Raw genomic sequence first — 23,665 nt, forward strand, 5'->3', positions numbered from 1 at the left:
TGATGGCAGAGAAAACTGGTAAAACTTCTGTGGAAGGCAATTTGGCAATACTATACTTACCAAAATCTTTTTCAAATGTTGTTGGTGGAATGCAAATGAGAAAAATCTTTGTGGAAGAAAGAGAATTTGTGAAATTGTATATAGCCAAATTAAAAAAAAATACACACACTGGTCAGACTTAAATGTTTGCAGCCCTAAATGTTTACTGTACATATATACAAGAGACAAACAAAATATACTTGGGTGTCAATATAATGTTAAAGGACTGATTGAATAAACCTTAATACATGCCTCAAGCTTACTGTGAAACTTAACTATTAGGCAGATACATGTGTACTGCTACAGAAAGATATCTGGACCATGCAAAAAGAAATTGCAAAATAGTCATATATAACATGTTACCAACTGGATAATATATATAAATTTAATGTATGCATATTATAGAAATCTTGTGGAAAATCCACAAGAATCTGGTAAAACTGGTTGCTTCTTTAAGGATGAGAAACCTGTTCATTCCTTGATAGAATGTACATGTATTACTTATTCAAAACACATATTTTTTAAATTAATACAAAACGGAAAACTGAGGCTCAATGGCATCTCCTTAGTTGACTAAACATATAATCTTGCATTTATTTTACAAACATTTACTGCATGCTTATCATGTGCCAGGCATTGTAACAGAAGCTGGTGCGCACGATTCCCACATTACATGGAGCGCTCAACCCCTGAGCCCCTAGTGCCAGGCGGGGACTGGAGGCGGGGAAGGATCGGGGCCATCTCGCGAGGCTCTCCGCCGCCCTGAGTGGGTAGCAGGGCCCAACCGTCCATAACGGTCCAAGAACCCAGACGGCGACTGGAAGACACTCTTTCAAAGCAAACTGCCATCTGCATCCCCTTCCTCGCCCCCACAGAAACGGCCCCCCTACCCGCAGCTTGTGCCTTCGAGCCAGTAGCCTTGGCTGGTATCCCTTTAATCCCCAGGGAAGGGTGGGCCCCTGATGCCCGAACTACCCACAGCTCCCTTACCACGGGTTGCTCCGAACTTGGGTACTTCATCTCTCCTGCTGTGTGGTGTCAGTCCTCCTCGTCTGTTCACTCCTCGAAAGAGAAATAGAGCTCCTCACGCTCTGCGGCGCAATTCCTTCCGCTTGGTTTTTTCTACATCTCTACAAAGCCTTTTTAATGTTTTCCCGCGGGATGAGGCGGGGGGGGGGGGGGGGAGCGTTTTTAATGTCTCCTGAGTCTCTGTCATGGTATGCAGACCGATCGAGGCAAAGAATCGCCCGTCAGGAGGCGGCTTCCCCAATGGTCACTGGGTTGTAGAGTGGCACTGGCTTTCTACAAAGGCACTAATTTTGTGCGAACAGTGATGCGGTTGAGTGATTCCACCCACTTGCACCTCTGGAGCGCTGATTTACAACCCCACCCCCACCCCCACCTCAGTGGAAGCCTCCTAGGTAATTGGCCTGGAGATGGGCTGGGAGTACTCCTTGAGCCTCTAATTGGCTGTTTAATACTCAGCAGGTGCAATCTCAACGTCGTCGGCTTTCCCTGCAGTCTATTGGCTAACCTGGTGGGCCGGGCTTAGATTTCCATCCGGGTAATTGGGTACCAGCACGCAGCACAGCGCCGTCGCTCAGGGGCAGCTCCCGCGAGGATTGGTTTCGAGGAGGAGGTTGATTGGGCGGGCTTGCAAGCCGGGCACTGATTGGTGCGGGCTAGCTGAGGGGGCGGGGAAGTGGCGGCTGAAGCGAGGCTGGCGGGCCTCGGAGTGGTGCTGCTGCTGAGAGGCGGCCACGGCCCCAGGGGTGAGGTGCGAGGCAAAGCGCGCGACGGCTAACTCCAGGAGCGGTAAAGGCGGGGACCAGGAGCGGAGGTTTGGGGAGTCGGGGAGGCGAGAGCCAGGGACACCACTAGCAACAAGAAGGCGGGGAATGTGGGGTTGAGAGAAGAAAGGCGCCCCCGGGCGAGACGAGGGTGTGGGGCCCGGGAGCTAGCTTCTGAGCCTGGGGTCGTGAGGCGCTTTTTGGGGGCGGCTTTCTCCCACCCCGGGGCTAGTAACTGTTTCCAGAGAAAGGGCGCTCGTCCCAAGGTAGTCACAGCAGACCCTTGCACCGTGCGAGAGGGTTTGCCCCAAGCCAGTGATTATCAGTTTACCTCTTATTTCCCAAAGCTTTTTCTTTAATGGTCTTCAGTATTTGTTTTTCCAGTTTCCCTCTTTAGTTTTTAACGCGCATAGAATCGTGGGTTTTGGCTCAAGACTTCTGTGTCACAGCTACTCTTTCCTCAGCTGAGAGAAATGGGTGGAGGCTTTTTTCACTCACTGGTTTAAAAATAAATGTAGCAAGAATGAGAACATTGAATGAGCTGCTTCAGTTCAACAAACCGATCACCATGTTTTAGGTACCTTGTAGGTTTCTGGTTGTTAGGAGATCCTGGAGTGATATATCAGATCCTGGCTCCCATGAAGTTCACTTTGTGTTTTGAAATGCATATCAGATAGTTGTTAGCAACTGTTTTAATACAAATATCGTTAGCTTTTACTGAAAAGCGTTGCCTACCTACTTTTCTCAACCTTGAGATGCCCCACCTGTCTTCTGTGTAGCTCAGATGGTAAAGCGTCTGCCTACGATGCCGGAGACCCGGTATTCGATCCCTGGGTCAGGAAGATCCCCTGGAGAAGGAAATGGCAACCCACTCCAGTATTCTTGCCTGGAAAATCCCATGGACTGAGGAGCCTGGTAGGCTACAGTCCATGGAGTCGCAGAGTCGGACATGACTGAGCGACTTCACTTTCTTTCACTTTGTATGATCTTAAGTTCTAGTCTCCTCTTTACATTCAACTTGAAGTAATAAAGTCAAGCACAAATTAGCATTTAGTACTGTAGAATTGGCGCAATCCCTGGTAACTCATATGGTAAAGCGTCTGCCTACAATGCCAGAGACCCGGTGTTTGATCCCTGGGTCAGAAAGATCCCCTAGCAAAGGAAATGGCACACCACTGCAGTATTCTTGCCTGGAAAATCCCATGGACTGAGGAGCCTGGTAGGCTATAGCCCGTGGGGTCGCAAAGAGTCAGACGCGACTTCACTTTCACTTTCTTTTTTTCACTGTTGAATTATTCTTATTTCCATCATATTTTCCACTTTTAATTTTTAAGAGAAACTTAGCAATGTGAAAGGATATGTAAATTGTAAACAACTATACTTGATTAATATTAATCAAGTAGATATTCTTTGAGATATCAGCTGATATTTTAGCACAAACCTCATTCATAGTATTTGAAGAGTTGTTCGTAAAATTTAGGTTTTGTTTCAAATGGAAGTCACCCAGTAAATTCATCCATGTCACAGACATTCATCCCCCACAACAGATCATCAATATTCTATCTCAGACACTACCATCTACCAGGTGCTCAAATGAGAAACGTGATAGCCAGCTCCTTGGCTCACCCTCTGACTTTCCCATAAATCAATTGCTGGGTCTTGTGTATTCTTCCTTTGAAAGCCCTCTGAACCGTCTGTCTGCTTCTCTCCATCTCCATCATTGACACCTGGACTAGCCTCTGAATTGGTCTCCCTACACCGCCTGTTGTTGCCTTCAGTTCATTCTCACTACAGACATAGCCATTAATCAATGATTATAAGCAATGCAAATGCTATGAAGGGATGTTTGGAGTACTGTAGAAACCCATAGCAATAAAACCCAGCTTAGTACAGAGTCATACTAGGGTCATTCTGTCCTCTCTGAGATAGAGAAAAACATTTTGAGGTGTTCTAGAGACCCTTGGAAAACCTCAAAGTTAATTAGAGGTAAGATGAACTTTATTTAGAATTTGAACTTTGGGAAGTTTGTCAAAAATACCAAAAAGTTTTGAGACTTCCCTGTCAGTGATTAAGACTCTGAGCTTCCAATGCAGGGAGTGCCAGTTCCATCCCTGGTCCAGGAAGGGATCCCACATGCTGCTCCTTGTGGCCAAAAAGTTAAAAAAAAAAAAAATTAAACATATCAAAAAGCTTTAAAACACTTGGTCAAATAGGATTATACGTGGAATGATTCTTGGTCACCGAACCAAAGTGACAATAAAAGATCTCAAAGGCAAATATAGAAATGTATTTCTGTTCCTCATACCTTCTTTTTTCTGAAAACATTTCTTTCCTCGTATACTGCAATGTTTCCCTTATTCTAGTAGCTTAAATTGCGTATATTAATTAGAATTCTCAGCTCTTAAAACTCTAATGAAAACTAACAAGCAATTATTAACTGTTTTACATTAGCATTCTGTAGACTGGCAAGCTTATATATAGTATGTAAATATATACTATTTATGCTTATAAATAGTACATAAATACTATTTATGGTTTCTAGAAAACATGTGCTTTTTAATAGAAAATGTCTTAGCATGGCACCAAACCTATTAAATAGTTCCAAATATCTTTAGTTTCTTTGTAAAAGGAAACCTATATTCACTAGTGCTATAGTATCTCATTTTATTTGGTAATTATCTATTCATTAGACTTTCAGCATTTAACTTAATTTAGCAAAATGCTAAAATTTCAAATTACCAAAATATGGAGAGCATTTTGGATAGACATTCCCAAAACATAATTAGTCTGAAAGAGTTTACCTAAAGGCTCTTATTTCATTTACCTCTATTTACTTAAACGTTTCATCATATCAAGTTATTTTCTTGCCGGCAAATTTTGCAACAGATTTAAGGTCTTGTTTGATTTCTAGTAAATCTAGGTACAATAAAAATATTATCCATTATGTTGATGATTCTAAAGAGATACATATTATTAATTCAGCAAACTTAAGCTAACTTTAATACCAGATATTGATTCAGTATTGAGTATTTCCCAGATGTTACCAGAAAATTGGCTTCACCTCTTGGTGGGTATCAAGCCATAAAACCAAGTCAAAAACTGGGAGAAAAAAGGATTCATTGCTTGCAGCAAGTAAAGAGAACACTGAGGATCTGTCTCCAAACATGTCTCCTCAAATAGCAAAACTGGTGGGTCTGTGTAAGGGCACATGCATATTCATGAAGGGTCTTGGGTGATTGAGAGTCCTCTCTTTAGTTGATTGAAGTCAGGAGAGTCAGGAAAAGACAGCATCATCCCTTAGATGTCAGTTGATCTGGTGGTTCAGTGCTTCAGGCTAATCTTTAAGACTGAAATAGAACCTGGAGTTCTGTTAACAACTAATAATATCTTTGCTGTTGTTACTTCTCTTGCCTGATAAGCCATTGTTTTCTGGATTCTTTGTTCCCTTAAAATCATTTGTTACTGTCCTGAGACCTGTTCAAGGACAAGCATTGTGGCCAGGCTTAGATTACAAAATGACTTAGGCTAAAAATGGCTTCTCTACTGTCAAGAAAACAGTGTCCAGGGATCTCTTATCCTATCTGCTTACAAGATCGTGTGAAATTTCTGAGTATTTATATAGATGTTTTATTTCCTTTAAGCCAATTACATACAGCTCTTTTACAAATTAATTTTGGCAATACAGCACATCTACTGGAGAAGGCAATGGCAACCCAGTCCAGTACTCTTGCCTGGAAAATCCCAGGGACTGGGGAGCCTGGTAGGCTGCCGTCTATGGGGTCGCACAGAGTCGGACACGACTGAAGCGACTTAGCAGCAGCAGCACAGCTACAACACAGATACATAACAGACACCCTATAGTTTTCATTCCAAAATTTCAGCCATGAATCAGGGACAGTAATATTAAACCCATCAGTTACAAGCAAATTCAAATTGGGTTTCTGGCAGATGGAACAAATCAGTCACCTTTTTAGATGGCTAAACCCTTTCTACTAATATTTAATGGAGAAGATAGTCAAGATTTTGTCATTGACAAGTTCCAAATGACCTACATGCTTCCTGAAATTTGCATTTTATTTTTTAAATTGAAGTGTAATTGATTTACAATGTTAAGTTAGTTGCTGGTGTACAGCAAAGTGATTCTGCTATGCATATATACACATATTATTTTTCATATTTTCCATTATGGTTTATTACAGGATATTGAATATGCTACACATGTGCTATACATGTGCTATACAGTAGGATGTTGTTTATCTACTTTATATACAGTAGTTCGTATCTGCTAATCCCAAACTCCTAATTTATCCCTTCTCCATTCCCTTTCCCCTTAGGTAACCATAGGTTTGTTTTCCATGTCTGTGAGTCTATTTCTGTTTTGTAAATAAGTTCATTTGTGTCATATTTTAGATTCTACATGTAAGTGATAATCATACAGTATTTGTCCTTCGGACTTATTTAGTATGATGATCTCTAAATCCATACATGTTCCTGCAAGTTATATTCTTTTTTATGGCTGAGTAATATTTGTGGTAGAGGAATACTTGTACCACATCTTCTTTCACTACTCCTCTGTCAATGGGCATGTAAGTTGGCTAATGTGAATAGTGCTGCCATGAACATAGAGGTGCATGTATCTTTTTGAATATGGTTTTCTCAAATATATGCCCAGGAATGGGATTGCTGAATCATATGGTAGTTGTACTTTTAGTTTTTTAAGGAACCCCCATTCTGTTCTCCATAGTGCCTGTATCAGTTTACACTCCCACCAACAGTGCAGGCAGGTTCCGTTTTCTCTGCACCTTCTCTAGCATTTATTGTTTGTAGACTTTTTGGTAATGGTCATTCTAACCAGTGTGAGATGATACCTCATAGTAGTTTTGATTTGCATTTCTCTAATAATTAACAGTATGTTGAGCATATTTTCATGTATTTTTTGACCATCTGTCTTCTTTGGAGAAATGTCTATTTAGATCTTTTGCCCAGTTTTTGATAGGGTTGTTTTGTTTCTTTAATTGAGCTGCATGAGCTATTTGTGGTATAATCTGAAGTTAGGGAGCCTGATTCCTCCAGCTCTTTTCTTTCTTAGAATTGCTTTGCCTATTCAGGGTCTTTAGTGTTTCCATAAAAATTTAAAAAATTTTTGCTGTTAATTCTGTGAAAAATGTCGTTGGTAATTTGATAGGGATTGTATTAAATCTGTAGATTTCTTTGGGTAGCATACTCAATTTGACGATATTGATTTTTCCAATCCAAGAACACGGTATGTCTTTCCATCTGCTTGTCATCTTTGATTTCTTTCATCAGCATTTTATAGTTTTCAGATTACAGGTCTTTTGCCTCCATGGATAGATTTATTTCTAAGTATTGATATTTTATTCTTTTTGACGATAAATGGGATTGTCTCTTTAATTTCTCTTTCTAATCTTTCATGCTTCAGTCATGTCCGACTCTTTGCGATCCCATGGACTGTAACCCACCAGTCTTCTCTGTCCATGAAATTCTCCAGGCAAGAATACTCAAGTGTGTTGCCATGCCCTCCTCCAGGGGATCTTACTGACCCAGGGAAGATCTCTTACATCTCCTGCATTGGCAGGAGGGTTCTTTACCACTAGCGCCACCTGGGAAGCCCCATAGAATTGCAAGAGTGTATGAATTTTGTATCTTGCAACTTTACCAGATTCATTGAGCTCTAGTAGTTTTCTGGTAGTATCTTTAGGATTTTCTGTGTATAATATCATGTCATCTGCAAACAGTGACAGTTCTTTTCTTTTCCAATTTGGATTCCTTTTATTTATTCTCTGATTGCCATGGCTAGGACTTCCAGAACTATGTTGAATAAAATGGCAAGAGCAGACATCCTTGTCTTGTTCCTGATCTCAGAGGAAATGCTTTCAACTTTTCACCATTGAGTATGATGTTACCTGTGAGTTTGTCATATATAGCCTTTCTTATGTTGACATAGGTTCCCTCTATGCCCCGTTTCTGGATAGTTTTTTTAAATCATAAATTGGTATTGAATTTTTATCAAAAGCTTTTTCTGCATCTATTAAGGTGATCATATGATTTTTATTCTTCTATTTGTTAATGTGGTATATCACACTGATCAATTTGCAGATACTGAAACATCGTTGCATCTCTGAAATAAATCCCACTTGATCACGGTGTATGTTTTCTTAATGTATTGTAGGATTCAAATGGTTAGTATTTGAGAATTTTTGCATCTACGTTCATTAGTGATATTCACCTGTAATTTTCTTTTTTGGTGGTATCTTTGTCTGGCTTTGGCATCAGGATGATGGTGGTGTCATAGAATGAGTTTGGAGTGTTCCTTCCTCTGCAGTGTTTTGGAACAGTTTCAAAAGGATAGGTGTTTACTCTAAATGTTTGATAGAATTTACTTGTGAAGCCATCTGGTCCTGGACTTTTGTTTGTTAAAAGTTTTTAAATCACAGTTTCAATTTCAGTACTTGTGATTGGTCTGTTCATATTTTCTATTTTCTTCCTGGTTTTCTTTCTTTTCTTCCAAGAAAGGAGACTATACCTTTCTAAGAATTTTTCCATTTCTTCTAAGTTGTCCATTTTATTGGTGTATAGTTGCTTGTAGTAGTCTCTTATGATCCTTTGTATTTCTGTGGTATCAGTTTTTCATTTCTAATTTTATTGATTTGCGCCCTTTTTTCCTTGATGAGTCTGACTAAAGATTTATCAATTTTATCTTTTCAAAGAACCAGCTTTTAGTTTCATTGATCTTTTTTGTTTTCTTCATCTGTGTTTCATTTATTTCTGCTCTGACCATTATGATTTCTTCTACTAACTTTGGATTTTGTTTTTTTTCTCTAGTTGCTTTAGTTGTAAGGTTAGGTTGTTTGAGATTTTTCTTGTCTCTTGAAGTAAGATTGTATTGCTGTAAACTCTCAGAACTGCTGCTGTGTCCCATGGGTTTTGGATCACTGTTTTCATTTTCATTTGTCTCTAGGTATTTTTTTATTTCGTCTTTGATTTCTTCAGTAATCCATTGGTTTAGTAACATATTGTTTAGCTTCCATGTTGTTTGTTTCTTACCTTTTTTTTTTCTTGTAGTTGACTTCTGACCTTGTAGTTTTGGGATTGTTGTGGTTGGAAAAGATGCTTGATATAATTTGTTTACTATCATTACTCTCTTTTGTCTAACTTTCTATGTTTGTAGCCTCTGTTCCTCGGCCTGCAGGATTGTAGCTTCTTGCTTCTGTTCTCTGTCCCCTTGTAGGTGAGGTTGATCCAGGGGCTTCTGCAGGCCTCCTGGAAGGAGAGGCTGGTGCCTGCCCACTGGTGGGTAGAGCTGGGTCTTGTCCCTCTGGTAAGCAGGAGTGTGTTTAGAGGTGGCTGTGGGGTCAGGACAGCTTTAAGCAGCCTGTCTACTGATGGGTGGGGCTCTTTCCCACCTTGTTAGTTTTGTTGTTGTTGCACGGGGTCTTCATTGCTGGGTCTTTTGTTGCTGCACACAGGCTACTCTTCATTGCAGCACATGAGCTGCTCGTTGCAGTGGCTTGTCTTGTTGCAGAGCATAGGCTTCAGTAGTTGCAGCATGTGAGCTCAATAGTTGTGGCACATGGGCTTTCGTTGCTCCACGGCATATGGCATCTTCTCGGACCAGGGATCCGTGGATCCCGGACCAAGGATCTGCCCACGTCCCCTGCATTAGCAGGTGGATTCCTATCCACTGTACCACCAGGGAGTCCCTGTGGGTTGTTTGACCTGAGGCATCTCAGCACTGGAACCTGTAAGCTTTTGAGTGGGGCCAGGTCTCAATGCCAAAATGGTGACCTCCTGGAGAGCTCACACTGAATATTCACTGGGTCCCCTGCCACCTGTCCTTGCCCTCACTGTGAGCCACAGCCAACCTCTGTCTCCCCAGGAGAACCTTCAAGACCTCCAAGTAGGTCTGGCTCAGGCTTCTATGGAGTCACTGCCCTGGGTCCCAATACATGTAAAACCTTGAATGTGCTCTCTAAGAGTAGAGTCTGTTTCCCCCAGTCCTGTGGCGCTCCTGCACTCAAGCCCCACTGGCCTCAAAGCCAAATGCTTTGGGAACTTCTGCTTCTGATGCCAGATCCCCAGGTTGAGGAGCCTGACTTGGGGCTCAGAACTCTTACTCCTGTGGGAGAACCCCTGCAATATAATTATTTTCCAGTTTGTCAGTTGCCTACCCAATGGGTATGGGATTTGATTAAATCGTGAAAGAGCCCCTCTGTCTTGTTGTGGTTTCTTCTTTGTCTTTGGATGTAGAATATATTTTTTTATTGGTTTAAGTCTTTTTTGTCAATGATTGTTCAGCAGTTGTGATTTTGGTGTTTTCATGAGAGGAGGTAAGCTTAGGTCTTTCTACTCTACCATCTTATCTCTTCAGTATCCAGTAGACTTTTTAATGATGGCCATTTAGCACAGTGTGAGGTAGTACATCGTTGTAGTTTTGATTTGCATGAAATTGTGTTTTAAAAAAATAGTCTGGGGAATTTCCTGGTGGTCTGCACTCCCTGTGCAGGGGGCCAAGGTTCAATCCCTGGGGACCATAGATTCCACGAGCCACACAGTGCAGCAAAAAAAAAAAAAAAAAAGATGGTCCAGATAAGAGCTCCTGGAAAAGACCAAATAGAATATTTGCATCTCAAAGGCATAGGAAGAAAAACACAAGTTCCTCCTTGGATACTTTGTTCCTTAAGGGCTAGATTTTTGTTCTCCAGTACTTGCAAGCCTCTTAATAAGAAAGGTTTTGTTGTTGTTTAGTCACTAAGTCATGTCCAACTCCTTGTGAGCCTGTGGACTGTAGCCTGCCAGGCTCCTCTGTCCATGGGACTTGGATTTCCCAGGCAAGAATACTGGAGTGGTTGCCATTTCCTTCTCCAGGGGATCTTCCCAACCCCTGGAAGGGAACTCTTATCTCTTGAGTCTCTGGCATTGGCAGGCAGGTTCTTTACCACTGGCACCACCTGTGAGTTTTGTATTATTTCTGGAGGCCACACCTCTGGTCCTATAAAGACTAGATTTTTAAAACAAGTGTTAGGGGAAGCACACTGACTGAAAACCACCCACCCTGGCCAGGCACCATAGTAACTATTTGCATGAGTTATTTTATGACCGGAGGTCCTGGTAAGGAACACGGAACTCATAAGCCATCACTAACCGGAAGAGTTCGGGAAAGAACAAAAGGAGACACCATGTGTCCAGTCACCTTCCATAATCCTTCTCGTTGGCATCCATCTTGGCTGAGAAATGCATGTGCCACCAGGAAGGACTCTGAGTCAGGATGATTGGCCAAAGACAACCTGGAAACTAATCCCATTACCATAAAACCTGAGACTGCGAGCCATGTGTCAGAGCTGTTTTCCTGGGTTCCCTTACCCTACAACTCTCTGCCCAGGAGCCCTTTCCAGTAATATTTCTTGCTTGGTTAGCACATGTGTCTGCTCAGACAGTTCATTTCTTAGTGTTAGAGAGGAGCCCATTTTTGGGCCCTGGAAGGTGGTCCCCCTTCCTGCAACACAAGGACAGTGGTTTTTAATTCCTCATAAAACTGAGTAGCCACCTCAGGGCAAGGACTGACATATGCATTCACCAATGCTGGAATTTTATGTTCCCTCATTTAGCTTGGGGGACAGAGACTCCACCTCCCCCCAGTAAAATTCCTCTCAGGTTCTAAATATCAGCTGTGATCATTTTAGTCAGGCCAGTGGTCACCCATCTTGGCAATCCATTTACACACACTTTTAAGGATTCTTCCTGGGCTTAAGAAATTATTTAGCTATGGTCTACAGCTTCAGGTGTCCCATTTCTTTTTTTTTTAATTAAAGTATAGTTGATTTACAATACTGTGCCAGTCTCTGCTTTACAGCAGAGTGACTCAGTTTTACACATATATATTTCTTTTTTTTTTATTATTCTTTTCCATTATGGTTTCCTGCGCTATGTATAGTAGGACCTTGTTTATCCATTCTAAATGTTTGCATCTACCAGCAAATTCCCAGCTGGCCCCTCCTCTCCCTCCCCCTTGGCAGCCACAAGTCTGATCTCTGTGTCTGTGAGTCTGTTTCTGCTTGTTATTGGTTCATTTGTGCTGTGTTTTAGTTTCTACATATAAGTACGGATTTGTCTTTCTCTTTCTGACTTCACTTGGTATGATAATCTCTAGTTGCATCCATGTTGCTGCAAATGAGATTACTTTGTTGTTCTTTATGGCTAAGTAGTATTCCATTGTGTGTGTATATATATATATATATATATATATATATGTCTCATCTTCTTTGTCCATTCGTCTGTCAGTGGACGTCTAGGTTGTTTCCATGTCTTGGCTTCTGTGAATAGTGCTGCTGTGAACATAAGGGTGCGAGTATCTTTTTGATTATAGTTTTGTCTGGGTGTATGCCCAGGAGTGGGGTTGCTGGATCATATGATAACTCTGGTTTTCTGAGGAACCTCCATACTGTTTTCCATAGTGCCTGTACCAACTTGCATTCCTCAGGTGGTCCCATTTCTAAAGGTAACCATTTAATAGTGTCTCCAGAGTGGAAAGGCAAGTCAGAGAGAGGATTATTAGAATGAGTATTCAAAGATAGAGGGGAGCAGTTTTTAGGTACCTATCATTAATCTTTCATTAGCCTTCTACAACAAATCTTTCACTGAGGCTGTTTTGAAATTTTGAAGTGTTTTGAGGCTTCTGCATATCAGTTAAAATAGGTACAGTGGTTTAAGATGAAAGCTGTCTAAAATTTTAACTTGGAAGTTTTTCAATTCAGGATCCAAAGGATTTTTAAAGAATCAGGATTTTTAAAGGATCAGGATTTTTAAAGCAGGATCCAAAGCTTTAAAAAGCTAACCCTGTACAAATATTTCTCCCTGCTAACCTAATTTTTAAAAGAGAAAAATTCTTTCCACTATTTCTAGTAGACCCTGCAGGCAGAGTTTCAGGAGACTGCCAGCTTTTAACTGCATTCAGAAAATCAGTTTTGGAATGCCAGAAAGAGAAGCCAGTCTTGGCCATTTCAGGGTAGGGTTTCCTCTAATTTTTAGTTAAGTATTTGCGAGCATACATAAACCCAGCTGGTATTCCCGTAGGTGGCTGTCTGTCTACACGAGAGTTTGGCCTTCAAGGCACAATTTCCCATTATTAACTTGGCAGCCTAATTCAGATATGAGATACAGTCTGAGCAACATTATAAGGGCAGTATAGTGGATCGAATGTGGCCGTTTCTGAGTCTAGCTCCTCAAGAGTGTTACGCTTTATGGTTCGGGCAGGCTTCTGCCAGTGGGGCGGTTTGGTCGACGCATGGTGCAGATGCACAGTGCACAGTGGAGAGGAGAGAGAAGGCCAAAGGGCAGAGGAAATTTTTTTAATGTTTAAATTATCCTTGCCTTAGAGTATGAATTTTTATTTCATCACACGTAATTTGTTAAAGTAAAAAGCAGAATGGTTGTAAGTGTATTGATGGGCTAAGGAGTAAGACTGTGAAGACAGAAGTGACATGTGACAGAGCAAAGATACTTAAGAAAGCACATCCTGTTCCCCAGTAGAAGTAGTGTTAGAATATAAGGCTGTGGAAATGATGGGCAGAGATTAGGTTATAAAGAACCTTTCAAACCACTGAGCTTACATGTAGGCAAGAGAGTTGCTGAAGATTAAGAGGAAGTGTGTTCATTCAAAGATTATTATTGACCAAATACTTATTAAGTGGCTACCATGTGCTAAGTACTGAGGAACAAAAAAAAATTCCTGCCTCTGGGGAGTTAACTTTCCAATGGGGAAACAATCAAAATGAACACCTTGCAGGTCATTATAATGACTGGCTTTTAAACACAGTGAAATGGAAAACCGTGGAAGGATTTGAGCAGATGAATAACACTTTTCACTTACTCCAGCTGTTATATGGGGAATAAATTGGATGATGACAAAAAGCAGGGAGGTAATTAAGCTTTTTAATAATCTAGACGAGATAATGGTGGTTTTGAGCAGATGTTGGTCATAGCAATAAAGAGGTTAAAAAGTGGTCAGATTCTGGATAATCTGACCAGGATAGAGGTGCTGTTTGAGGGAAAGAAGAATAAGATTTTTAGCCTGAGGAACTGAAAAGAATGGAGTTGCCACTAACTGATAGGGCAAAGAAGAAAGGAGTGAGATCTGGGGTGCTTAGTGAACTTGCATTTGCTAAGTTTGAGATACCTGTTAAACATCAAAAGGAGATATTTCATAAGCAGTTGGATGTACAAACCTGGAGTTCAGAACTGTCCTCACTAGATCTATGAATTTGGGAGTTAAACAGTCAGCAAATAGATGGGGCTTAAAGCCAAGACGGAATGATTCTTGAATAAAGAGGGCAAAGGACAGAGCCCTGGGTCACTCCAGTGTTTAGAGGTTAAAAAATGGAGCAAGAACCAACAAAGGAGACTGATGGAGCCGCCAGAAAGGGAGAAGGAAAACCAGGAAACAGTACTGTGAAGCCAAGTGAAGAAAGTGTCAGAGGAGAGGGAGTCGCCAGCTGTGCCAGACTCTGGTGGTGGGGGAGGTAAAAGGAGGACTGAGATTTGACCATTGGATTCAGGAAATCCAAGTCACTGGTGACCTTCACCAGAGCAGCAAGGGTGAATTCAAGAAGAGAAATCTAGCGCAGAAGCATTGACACTGAGTTTTCTTGCAAAAGGAAGGAAAGAAATGAGTAGTATTTGGAGGAATAAATGGAATTGAGAAAGAATTTTCTTTAAGAAAGAAATAATAGCGTGTTTGTCTGCTTGTGCAAAGATTCGGCAGAGAGGAAAACATTAATGATGCAGGATAAAGAAGGAGAGCAACACTTACATGAAAGACTCAGCGCTAGAGCCAAAATAGTTCATCCATGACCACAGGAAGGAAGATAAAATGCTAGGAGGTGGACGTGGATGGATCAGTTTGGAAGTTAGTTAATATTTTCTCCAAATGCTTTACTTTCTCAGTGAAATAGGAAGCAGACATCAGTTGAGAGGGAGAATGAAGAAGGAAGCACTAGAGGTTTGAGAAGAGATGGTATAAAATAATTGGGAGGGTGAGCAAGTACTGATACATGAAATAAAGAAATAGAGTGAGGGACATATTAAGATATGCTGGGTAAGAAAATGAAGATACAGTGTCAGAGAGAGACTAATAGCAAGACCGTTACAGTGGTCTAAATGAGATTTGATGAGCAATCAGTTCAGGTACAGTGTTGGGGTCATTAGCATATAGATAGTAGTTCAGGCTTCAAGTGTGGATAAAATTGCCCAAAGAGAGCAGAGTGACAATAGCAATGGATAGAGGCCACTGGAAGACCAGCTCAAAACTCAGAAGACTCCTCCAGATAAATAGAAACCATGGGAAAGAGGGAAGAGAGGTGAGATTAGATAAGGCTTATATATGCCATCTAGGTGGCAATGGCACCCCACTCCAGTACTCTTGCCTGGAAAATCCCATGGATGGAGGAGCCTGGAAGGCTGCAGTCCATGGGGTCACTAGGAGTCGGATACGACTGAGCAACTTCACTTTATTTTTTCACTTTCATGCATTGGAGAAGGAAATGGCAACCCACTCCAGTGTTCTTGCCTGGAGAATCCCAGGGACGGTGGAGCCTGGTGGGCTGCCGTCTCTGGGGTCGCATAGAGTCAGACACGACTGAAGCGACTTAGCAGCAGCAGGTTAATTACCTGAAAAGTTTTAGTTTTGATGAAGGAGCAGGAAGAATCCCCTTTCACTGTTAGTTGAGGATTAAGTAGAAATAAGGAGTACAGAGAATAAATAGACCACACTTCCAAGAGAGAGAAGTAGAAGTAGCAAAACCTAAACCTGGGCCTGGAGTGCCATTCCTTTCAGAGACAACAGCATCCAGAAAGGCCAGAAGGCATAGAAGTGCACACGTAAGGAATTTTAAATAGTTTGATATGAAATGTAAATTTTTTAAAATATTTGATTCAGTTAATTCCTTGTTCCTTTGTCTTTTAAAGCTGATCAATACACAGTCCTCTTTGCAGGGGTTGGGCTGGGAGTAGTACTCCTCTGTTTAATCATATGTGTGTGTGTCCCTCAGCTAACTTTCTGAAAAAAGTACCCCTTTCATGACCTTTCACATGAAGCACACCTTGAGACTGCTCCAGCTCTTGAAATGGGAAATTAGGCTGTAGTGTTCTTTGTAATATTGTAATGTGTTCCATCCTCTCTGGCGTAAAAGTTGTATGAAAGCTCCCTTCTCTTCATATGCTTATTTCAGGAGGCGGCCGAAAATGTCCACTGAACGGACTTCTTGGACAAGTTTGTCCACTATTCAAAAAATAGCACTGGGCCTTGGGATCCCTGCCAGTGCAACAGTGGCCTATATCCTATACCGCAGATACAGGGAAAGCAGAGGTACGTGAATCCATGGCTGTACATACCGAAATGGTTAGACTATGTTCTGGCATTGTTAACTTGAAACTTCTTTCAAGTTATCACTTGTTGGGATGTAATTGGCTCTCTGTGAGGGACCTTTGAAACAAAGTTTTTCTTTTCTACGTTAATGTGAAGCTAGTCTGTGAAATAAAGAGTTCATTTTATAATTCTGTTGATTTGTTCCCTTCAGCAACACCAGCACTGTAAGGGATTCTGCTAACTGTTGGGTCCAGTTTCCCCACTGCCTGGACCTAGAGAGGAGGACTTAGAAAATGATTTGTGTATAAACGAGGGAAGTTCTGAGCCTAACGGACTCCTCAGGCAACTTCTGGCCTTCATTCTTCTCCAGGAGTCATGTCTTGGGAGAAGTAGTTTGCCCAGAATCTAATGGCTTTCCCATTTTAGCATTTGAAAACGGTATCCCAGAAAGAATGCCCATCTTCTGGTCTTTCAGGACCTTTTAGTTCCCACTCAGATGCTGCTTCTCCTTCTCTTTATGATTGATATCCTCAGTTTATCTTTTACATCAATGTCTCTTTGACAGCTTTGATTCAGGGGAGGGGAAGTAATAGCTTTGGGTACTGTCTAAGTCTGATCTGATGATCTGTGCAGAAGAACGGCTGACATTTGTTGGGGAAGATGACATCGAGATAGAGATGCGAGTCCCCCAAGAGGCTGTAAAGCTCATCATTGGTCGGCAAGGAGCCAATATTAAACAAGTAAGTGTGTGAGCAGGCAACAGCTTTCCCGGGATTGATTTCTGCTGTCCATCCTCTGCCCCCATTCTGTAAAACCCACTTACACTATGTATATTTTAAACAAAACAAAACAGAAATAGGAAGTTTCTGGCTGCTATTTTCCTTCCAGAGATGAGTACTTCTACTCCTTATAGAATGGGTGACTTAGCTTGAAATGGGGATTTTTAATTGGATGGTTCTCATCCTGGTATAGTTTGAATCATTCCTGTCTGCTATGGAATTATGAACTCTTATTAATTGGCAGTAATTAATTGCTCCCTAATTCTTTTTACCATCTTCCATTATTCATTTGGAATGTCAAGAAAACTAAATAATTGATTGTTTAATCCAAATTTGGGGAAATACCAGTCTAAACACAGAGAAACTGTTTTGGATTAACTGCTGTTCAGGGTTATCTTTGTCTCTCCTCCCGTAAGTACATGTAATTGAGGACTGCTTACAAAACCCGATTTCACTGATTACTGTGTCCGGTTCCATCCACCTCCAGGGTTAGGTTTAGAGTATCCTTAGCTGACCCAGGTGAGAGCTCTTCCAGAACATACTGCCACATATCCTTTTCTCTGCAGCTAAGAAAGAAGACGGGTGCTCGGATCGATGTGGACACGGAGGATATAGGAGATGAGCGGGTGCTGCTTATCAGTGGGTTTCCTGTTCAGGTGTGCAAGGCCAAAGCAGCGATTCATCAGATCCTGACAGAGAATACGCCAGTGTCTGAGCAGCTCTCAGTCCCCCAGAGATCCGTGGGCAGAATCATAGGTACCACTGGACAACTTTCTCTGCTGTTTCCTTTTTTGTTCCCTTTGCCTTCCTTTCTTTCACACTTTCCAGAGGGCTTTTCCTGGCCTTCTTCCCCTTCATCTTGCTGAGGGAAATTGAGAGCAGAGCTTTACTCTTTTATAAAGCCAGTGGTAAAGCAAAACTCATTACCTCAAGAAGTTGTAAGAGAACTTCCCTGGTGGTTCAGTGGTTAAGAATTTGCCTTCCAATGCAGGGAACATGGGTTCGATCCCTAGGCGGGGAGCTAAGATCCCACAAGCCTCAGGGAAGCTAAGCCTGTGTGCCACACTGGAGAGATGCCTGCATGCTACAGCTAAGACCCAACACAGCCAAAAATAAATAATAAAAAATTTTTAAAGTATGATCTGAACCTTACAAATAGGTTCCACAAGGGTTCAGGTAAATGTATTTACCTCATATTAAGACTTTTAAAGGGAAGCTAAGGATGCTCATTTTATCCTAAATCTCTCAAGACCGTGCCATAGAAAGCACTTTTTATGCCTTCTCCTAGAGCATTCCTCATGCTGCTGTGAGAGGCAGAGAAGCGTCCTGTGCTTGGTCCAGTGGTTTCATGTGGGATGTCTGCTAATGAAGTGAGGATGTGAAGTCTGCTTAGTGGCCAGAAGATGAAAGTGACATGACCACATTAACTTAGCCAGTGTGTAGAATTTAAATAAAATGGGTAGAGCAAATAATCTAGTATCCCCCTGATTACAGTAAGGATTTCAGTAGCTCCTGTTTTCCATTCACTATCCTACATTCTGTTTAGTTTGAAAATGAGCCCTGACTCTCACCTCATAGTGTATACAAGATAGTGGCATCACTAGGAGTAGTAGAGGAAAGGACAGGGTCTTATGTATTATTCAATACAGGGAGAGGCGGCGAGACAATTCGTTCTATCTGTAAGGCCTCAGGAGCCAAAATAACCTGTGACAAAGAATCAGAAGGAACATTGCTACTATCAAGACTTATAAAAATCTCAGGAACGCAGAAGGAAGTGGCAGCAGCTAAGGCAAGTAGCTAACCTGAATTGTATCTGAGAGTGAGAAGAACCCTTTACTCCATCCTGGGTCAGTATCTGACCATGTAGATATCATCCCTTCTCTTATTTTCCACAGCATTTGATACTGGAGAAAGTTTCAGAAGATGAAGAACTTAGGAAGAGAATTGCTCATTCTGCAGAAACCAGAGTTCCACGGAAGCAGCCAATCAGCGTAAGAAGAGAGGAAGTGACAGAGCCAGGTGGAGCCAGAGAGCCAGCTTTATGGAAAAACACTGGCACTAGCTTAAAACAGGCTGCACCTCTGGCAGTTCCTCCCCACAAAGGAGATGGTGACGTGGCTGCTGTGGGACCAGAAGAGGGTTCCTGGGAGAAACCTAATGATGACAGCTTTCAGAGGTCTGCTATCCAGACCAGTCCAGAGATGTCCATGTTTGAAAGTATGTAACAAAGGGGACCCCTTAGCCATATGGAAGATAGGCATACTGGCTATGTGTGTATGCTCAGTTGTGTCTGACTGTTTGCAACCCCATGGATCGTGGCCTGCCAGTCTCCTCTGTTCATGAGATTTCCCAGGAAGAATACTTTAGCAAGTTGCCATTTCCTTCTCCAGGGTATCTTCGCAACCGAGGGATCGAGCCCTCTGCCAATCCTGCATTGGCAGGTGGGTTCTTTACTACTGCTACCTGGAAAGCCAGAAATACTGGCTTAGATAACCCAGAATAAGGAAACAATAAAAAAATAATTTCTATTTTCTTGACTACATTTACAGTTCTTTAATTACAGATGGGACTTTCCGGTAATATTTTCCTTGGGTTAATACTGAACACAAATTTTTTTCTAAATACAAACCAGCTAATTAGAGAACAATATAGAAATGTGCTCGTTCACAGGAAACTGGTCTGCAAGTAATACATCAAATAATTGAATTACATGGTATTCTTTCTTCAAACATACACAAATAAGTAAAATACTTTTGAGTCCAATATTTTTTCCTGTCTCATTACTGTTCTTAAAAATCTTCACCATTCAAGAAGAATGAAAAGGCTATGGGCTTTTTCTTCTATGCATAGGTACTGGGATGGGCAGGGAAGACCAGAGTCCTTAAGAGGTTCATAGACGTGTCCAGGGTCTGTAATGAATCGGTGGTGGAATACAATCTGGAGCAGGCCCACATCTGTCCACATATCTTCTCCCTAGCATATGGGGATTTCCCTTCATTATAATTGGTGCTGATTTGAGTACACGGCGGATGACAAAGAATGTGAAGAACTCTAATTACTCAATTACATATAAAGAACAGAACATAGCTTATCGTACCTTTCCTTCAGGATGTTTTTGTATGATTCATCCACTTGTCCCTCCAGCCATTTTTAAATGGTATTAGCCACTTGTTATTTGTACCTCTCACCCCACTGATGCAGTCTTCCCATTTCAACCAGAGATGATTCTGATAATGGTCATCATATTAGATAATAATGATTCTGTAGCTTAACTTGCTTATGCCTGTGGTTAGTTCCCAGTCCGGACTTCAGTTTCCATGCTGATGAGTTCCTAGAAGTGTATGTCTCTGCCTCTGAACATCCTAACCACTTCTGGATCCAAATCATTGGCTCCCGCAGCCTGCAGCTGGATAAGCTTGTCAGTGAGATGACCCAGCACTACGAAAATAGTCTGGTGAGTTGCTATAGGGACAGGGCTGGGGTTTGATGAAAGGGGGACATACCTTTTTCATTGTGATGTATTCTCTTCCCTTTCCTGTGGAGCAATGGCTTGTTCTTTCTTCCTTCTGGTATTCAGTTTTTTAGCCCATCCCTTCCTAACTCTGCCCTCTCCTGACTCCTCATTTCCTTGTGTAGCCTGAAGACTTGACTGTACATGTAGGAGACATTGTCGCAGCACCTTTACCTACAAATGGTTCCTGGTATCGAGCCCGGATCCTTGGTACCTTGGAGAATGGGAACCTGGACCTTTACTTTGTTGACTTTGGAGATAATGGAGATTGCCCACTGAGGGATCTCAGGGTGCTCAGGTCAGTGTGGAATCAGGCTGGAGTCTCATCTGTTGACTCAGTCCTGGCCATAAGGTGGTGAGCTGTTGGCACTTCTCACTGGGGAGGAGGAGATTGCGGGGAGGGTTGGAAGAGAGCCTCTTTAGAGATCAGTTAATTATCTTCCGCTGCTGGGTTAACTGGTGCTGTCTAGAAGGAACGAATATAAGAAGGCCCTCCTAGCACTAGGATTCTAATTTCAGTTTCTTTCACTTTAGGAGTGACTTCCTAAGCCTTCCATTTCAAGCAATAGAGTGTAGTCTGGCACGGATTGCCCCCTCAGGTAAATTGGTCCTATTACCTATTGACTGTGCGTACAAACAGAATAACTTTCACAGGGCATGTGGTGGGGATTCTCACATTCCCAGGCTTTTTGAGTTCCGGGGGCTCAGGCGCCTTTTCATCACCAGTGCCAGACAGCAACAGCCAGAAACCTGCCTGGCAGTCAGACATAGGTACCTTCTGAAGTAGACAGAGGTAGTTCCAGCTTCCCTCCAGGGCATAATCCCACCCCTGTCAGCACTGACCCCTTCTTAGGCTCTGTCTACAATTTTTTTTAACCAGGTGAACAGTGGGAAGAGGAAGCTTTGGATGAGTTTGACAGACTCACTCACTGTGCTGACTGGAAGCCCCTGGTGGCCAAGATCTCTAGCTATGTCCAGTCTGGGATCTCAACTTGGCCCAAGATCTATTTATATGATACTAGCGACGGGAAGGTAAGACTGAGGTTCACTTGTCTGAGCACACTGTCTCTTCAGTATATTTACAGGCTCATCTTCTTTTCCTTTCTCAGAAATCCTTATTTGATATAATAGTCCTGCTTCATAAGCTCCTGCTTAACTGAACCACCAAAGGAATTTTTTAAAGTATCAATCCCAGCTCTTCTGCCCTTCCTTTGATTTGCCCTTCTTTGAACACCAAGAAGCCTTTTCATTTCTTTTCTCAGAATCTTGATATTGGGCTAGAATTAGTTCGTAAAGGATATGCAGTTGAGCTTGCAGAAGACATGGAAAAAAACAGAGCTGTCCCAGTAATGTTGGACGACCTCGTAAGTGAGCCATTATCATCATTTGGGGTGCTGCTTTGGGACAAACCTTGTGCCTCAAGACAGGAGGGCTTCTAGTCATGCATGCAATTTGTAGAACACCCTTAAGGACTCTGAGTTGCTCCACTAGTTGATCAATGGAAGCACTGTGTCCCTTAGCAGCCACACCAGACTCTGTGAGCAAAATGATGGGGTCGCTTCTCTTTTCCCACCAGCCAAACACGTTCTTCCTTTTTCTCCTGTTTATCCCCTCAGGCCACAGAAACAGATGTCTCACTGAGCATGCTCACTGAGACCAAGAAGAGCCCTGGAGAGATAGCAAACACCCTGTCCTGCCTCAGTTTATCAGGTACAAACAGCATTTGCTCCCTCGAGCATCTCTGGAAGTTACCAATTCTTAGTCAGCCTCTCCAAACTAGGGAAGTTGTGTCAAGATTTATCTCCTAACCAGAGTAGTCATTGAACACCAAAAAGCCTATTTTTTTCTCTGATCCTCAATGGCAGTGCCTGCTACAGTAGGGCAGTATCTAACTTTACCCTCATGTCTGAATAGAAGCTGCCTCTATGTCTGGTGATGATAATCTTGAAGATGACTACTTACTCTGAAGTCACCTTCAGTTGCCTCGGCCATCTGCTTTGCTGTGAGTAGAACTGTCCTCTCTCTGTAGCAACCAGAGAGTAATGAGGTGACCACAGGGCCTTGCCTCTTCCCTGTAGCCCATCTTATTACTACTTTTCTGCAGCTGCCTTCCTGCAGCTTTACTTTCAGTTTGAGCCCTTTCAAGCTTTTTGTGTCTCTCTGTGTGTGTCTTTGGCAGGTTTGGCATTAGACTCGGTGCCTGGAGAGAAGAGCCTGTAATAGAGATCTATGCAGTTCTTCCTTCGTTATATACATGACCTGGCTTGCTGTGAACCAAATGCATTTTCTTCTTCCACCGGACTACCAGAGAGCATGTGGGGTGGAGGGAGACAGACACATGCCCCTAACTCCACCCCCTGTGCCCTGTGCAGTGTGAGTACTGCCACATGACTTTCAGGCTGCTTAGTATCCAGCTTGTTCCCCTCTGGCAGTCATAATGCACAGTACTGCTAGGCAGCGTCCTCTTTGAGGCTGGGAAACAGCCAGGGTTTGGTTATTGGAAGTGATAATTCTGCAGACTGACTCACCACATGAGGTGACTCTGGTTAAGGGGAAATCTTTTGAGTGGTAAACTCAAAGATTGCAGTTAAGTCAGGCAGCAAAGGCAAAAATCAGCATAATTATATTAAAAGCCTCAGAAAGTGAGAAGAAAATACTGCCTCCCAGCCTCAACTGCTAATGTGTTATTGGAGACAAGATTTTTGTAACAGTGCTCCAGCTATTTCCCTGTAAACTTTGGTTAAAATACAAGTAGACAAGGAGAAAGGTAACTCAGGAAATGTTGCTATATTGCTGGTATAGTATCTATATCAATATATGTATACACACAGAGCCATAGAGAACTTGTAGAGCTGTTTAGATCATTTGGGGTGTTCTTTGCTGAATAAAGTTCTTAAGAAAGTTATCTAAAACTAAATGCTGGTTGAATCACAAGGTGGAAACAAGCCTATGGGTATCTTCTGTACTGAAATCTGGTAAGATTGCCTAACACCTCACACCACCTATGAAACAGCTGTCCCTCTCATGTGCAGATCATATTCTTTCCTTAAAGCGACTTGAGAATTAATCATTCACTAAAACCTCACCTAAAAGAGGTAGATTCGAATTACAGAAACCTGGGTTCTAGGAATAGATCTTTGCTGTGAACTTTGGAGCCTGTTTCCGT

The 23,665-nt window shown here is 42.1% G+C and overlaps 1 protein-coding gene across 3 annotated transcripts; it reads left to right on the plus strand.

Annotated features, from left to right (window-relative positions):
* Positions 1–1,733: 1,733 nt before the first annotated feature.
* Positions 1,734–23,416, plus strand: TDRKH (tudor and KH domain containing). Of its 3 annotated transcripts, none has more exons than XM_061406374.1 (14): positions 1,734–1,816; positions 16,073–16,209; positions 16,843–16,949; positions 17,555–17,744; positions 18,638–18,777; positions 18,884–19,205; positions 20,282–20,442; positions 20,625–20,797; positions 21,034–21,098; positions 21,380–21,531; positions 21,762–21,863; positions 22,116–22,209; positions 22,414–22,501; positions 22,679–23,416. In XM_061406374.1, the coding sequence occupies exons 2-13, from the start codon at positions 16,086–16,088 to the stop codon at positions 22,464–22,466; spliced, it is 1,683 nt and encodes a 560-aa protein (XP_061262358.1). In that variant the 5' UTR covers positions 1,734–1,816; positions 16,073–16,085; the 3' UTR covers positions 22,467–22,501; positions 22,679–23,416. The 3 variants fall into 3 exon arrangements, with proteins under 3 accessions (XP_061262358.1, XP_061262369.1, XP_061262353.1); XM_061406385.1 differs by having other exon boundaries at positions 1,743–1,811; XM_061406369.1 differs by having other exon boundaries at positions 1,745–1,854.
* Positions 23,417–23,665: the final 249 nt, after the last annotated feature.

Source organism: Bos javanicus, chromosome 3 (genome assembly GCF_032452875.1).
Source record: "Bos javanicus breed banteng chromosome 3, ARS-OSU_banteng_1.0, whole genome shotgun sequence".
In the NCBI taxonomy this organism is placed as follows: Eukaryota; Metazoa; Chordata; class Mammalia; order Artiodactyla; family Bovidae; genus Bos; species Bos javanicus.

Bases quoted from the DNA above. Each gene is read 5' to 3' on its own strand.
- TDRKH (XM_061406374.1), top strand. From the start codon at position 16,086: ATGTCCACTGAACGGACTTCTTGGACAAGTTTGTCCACTATTCAAAAA. The intron at 19,206-20,281 runs GTATGTAACAAA...GCCTGTGGTTAG, and splicing joins AGAGATGTCCATGTTTGAAA to TTCCCAGTCCGGACTTCAGT. The intron at 21,864-22,115 runs GTAAGTGAGCCA...TTATCCCCTCAG, and splicing joins CAGTAATGTTGGACGACCTC to GCCACAGAAACAGATGTCTC.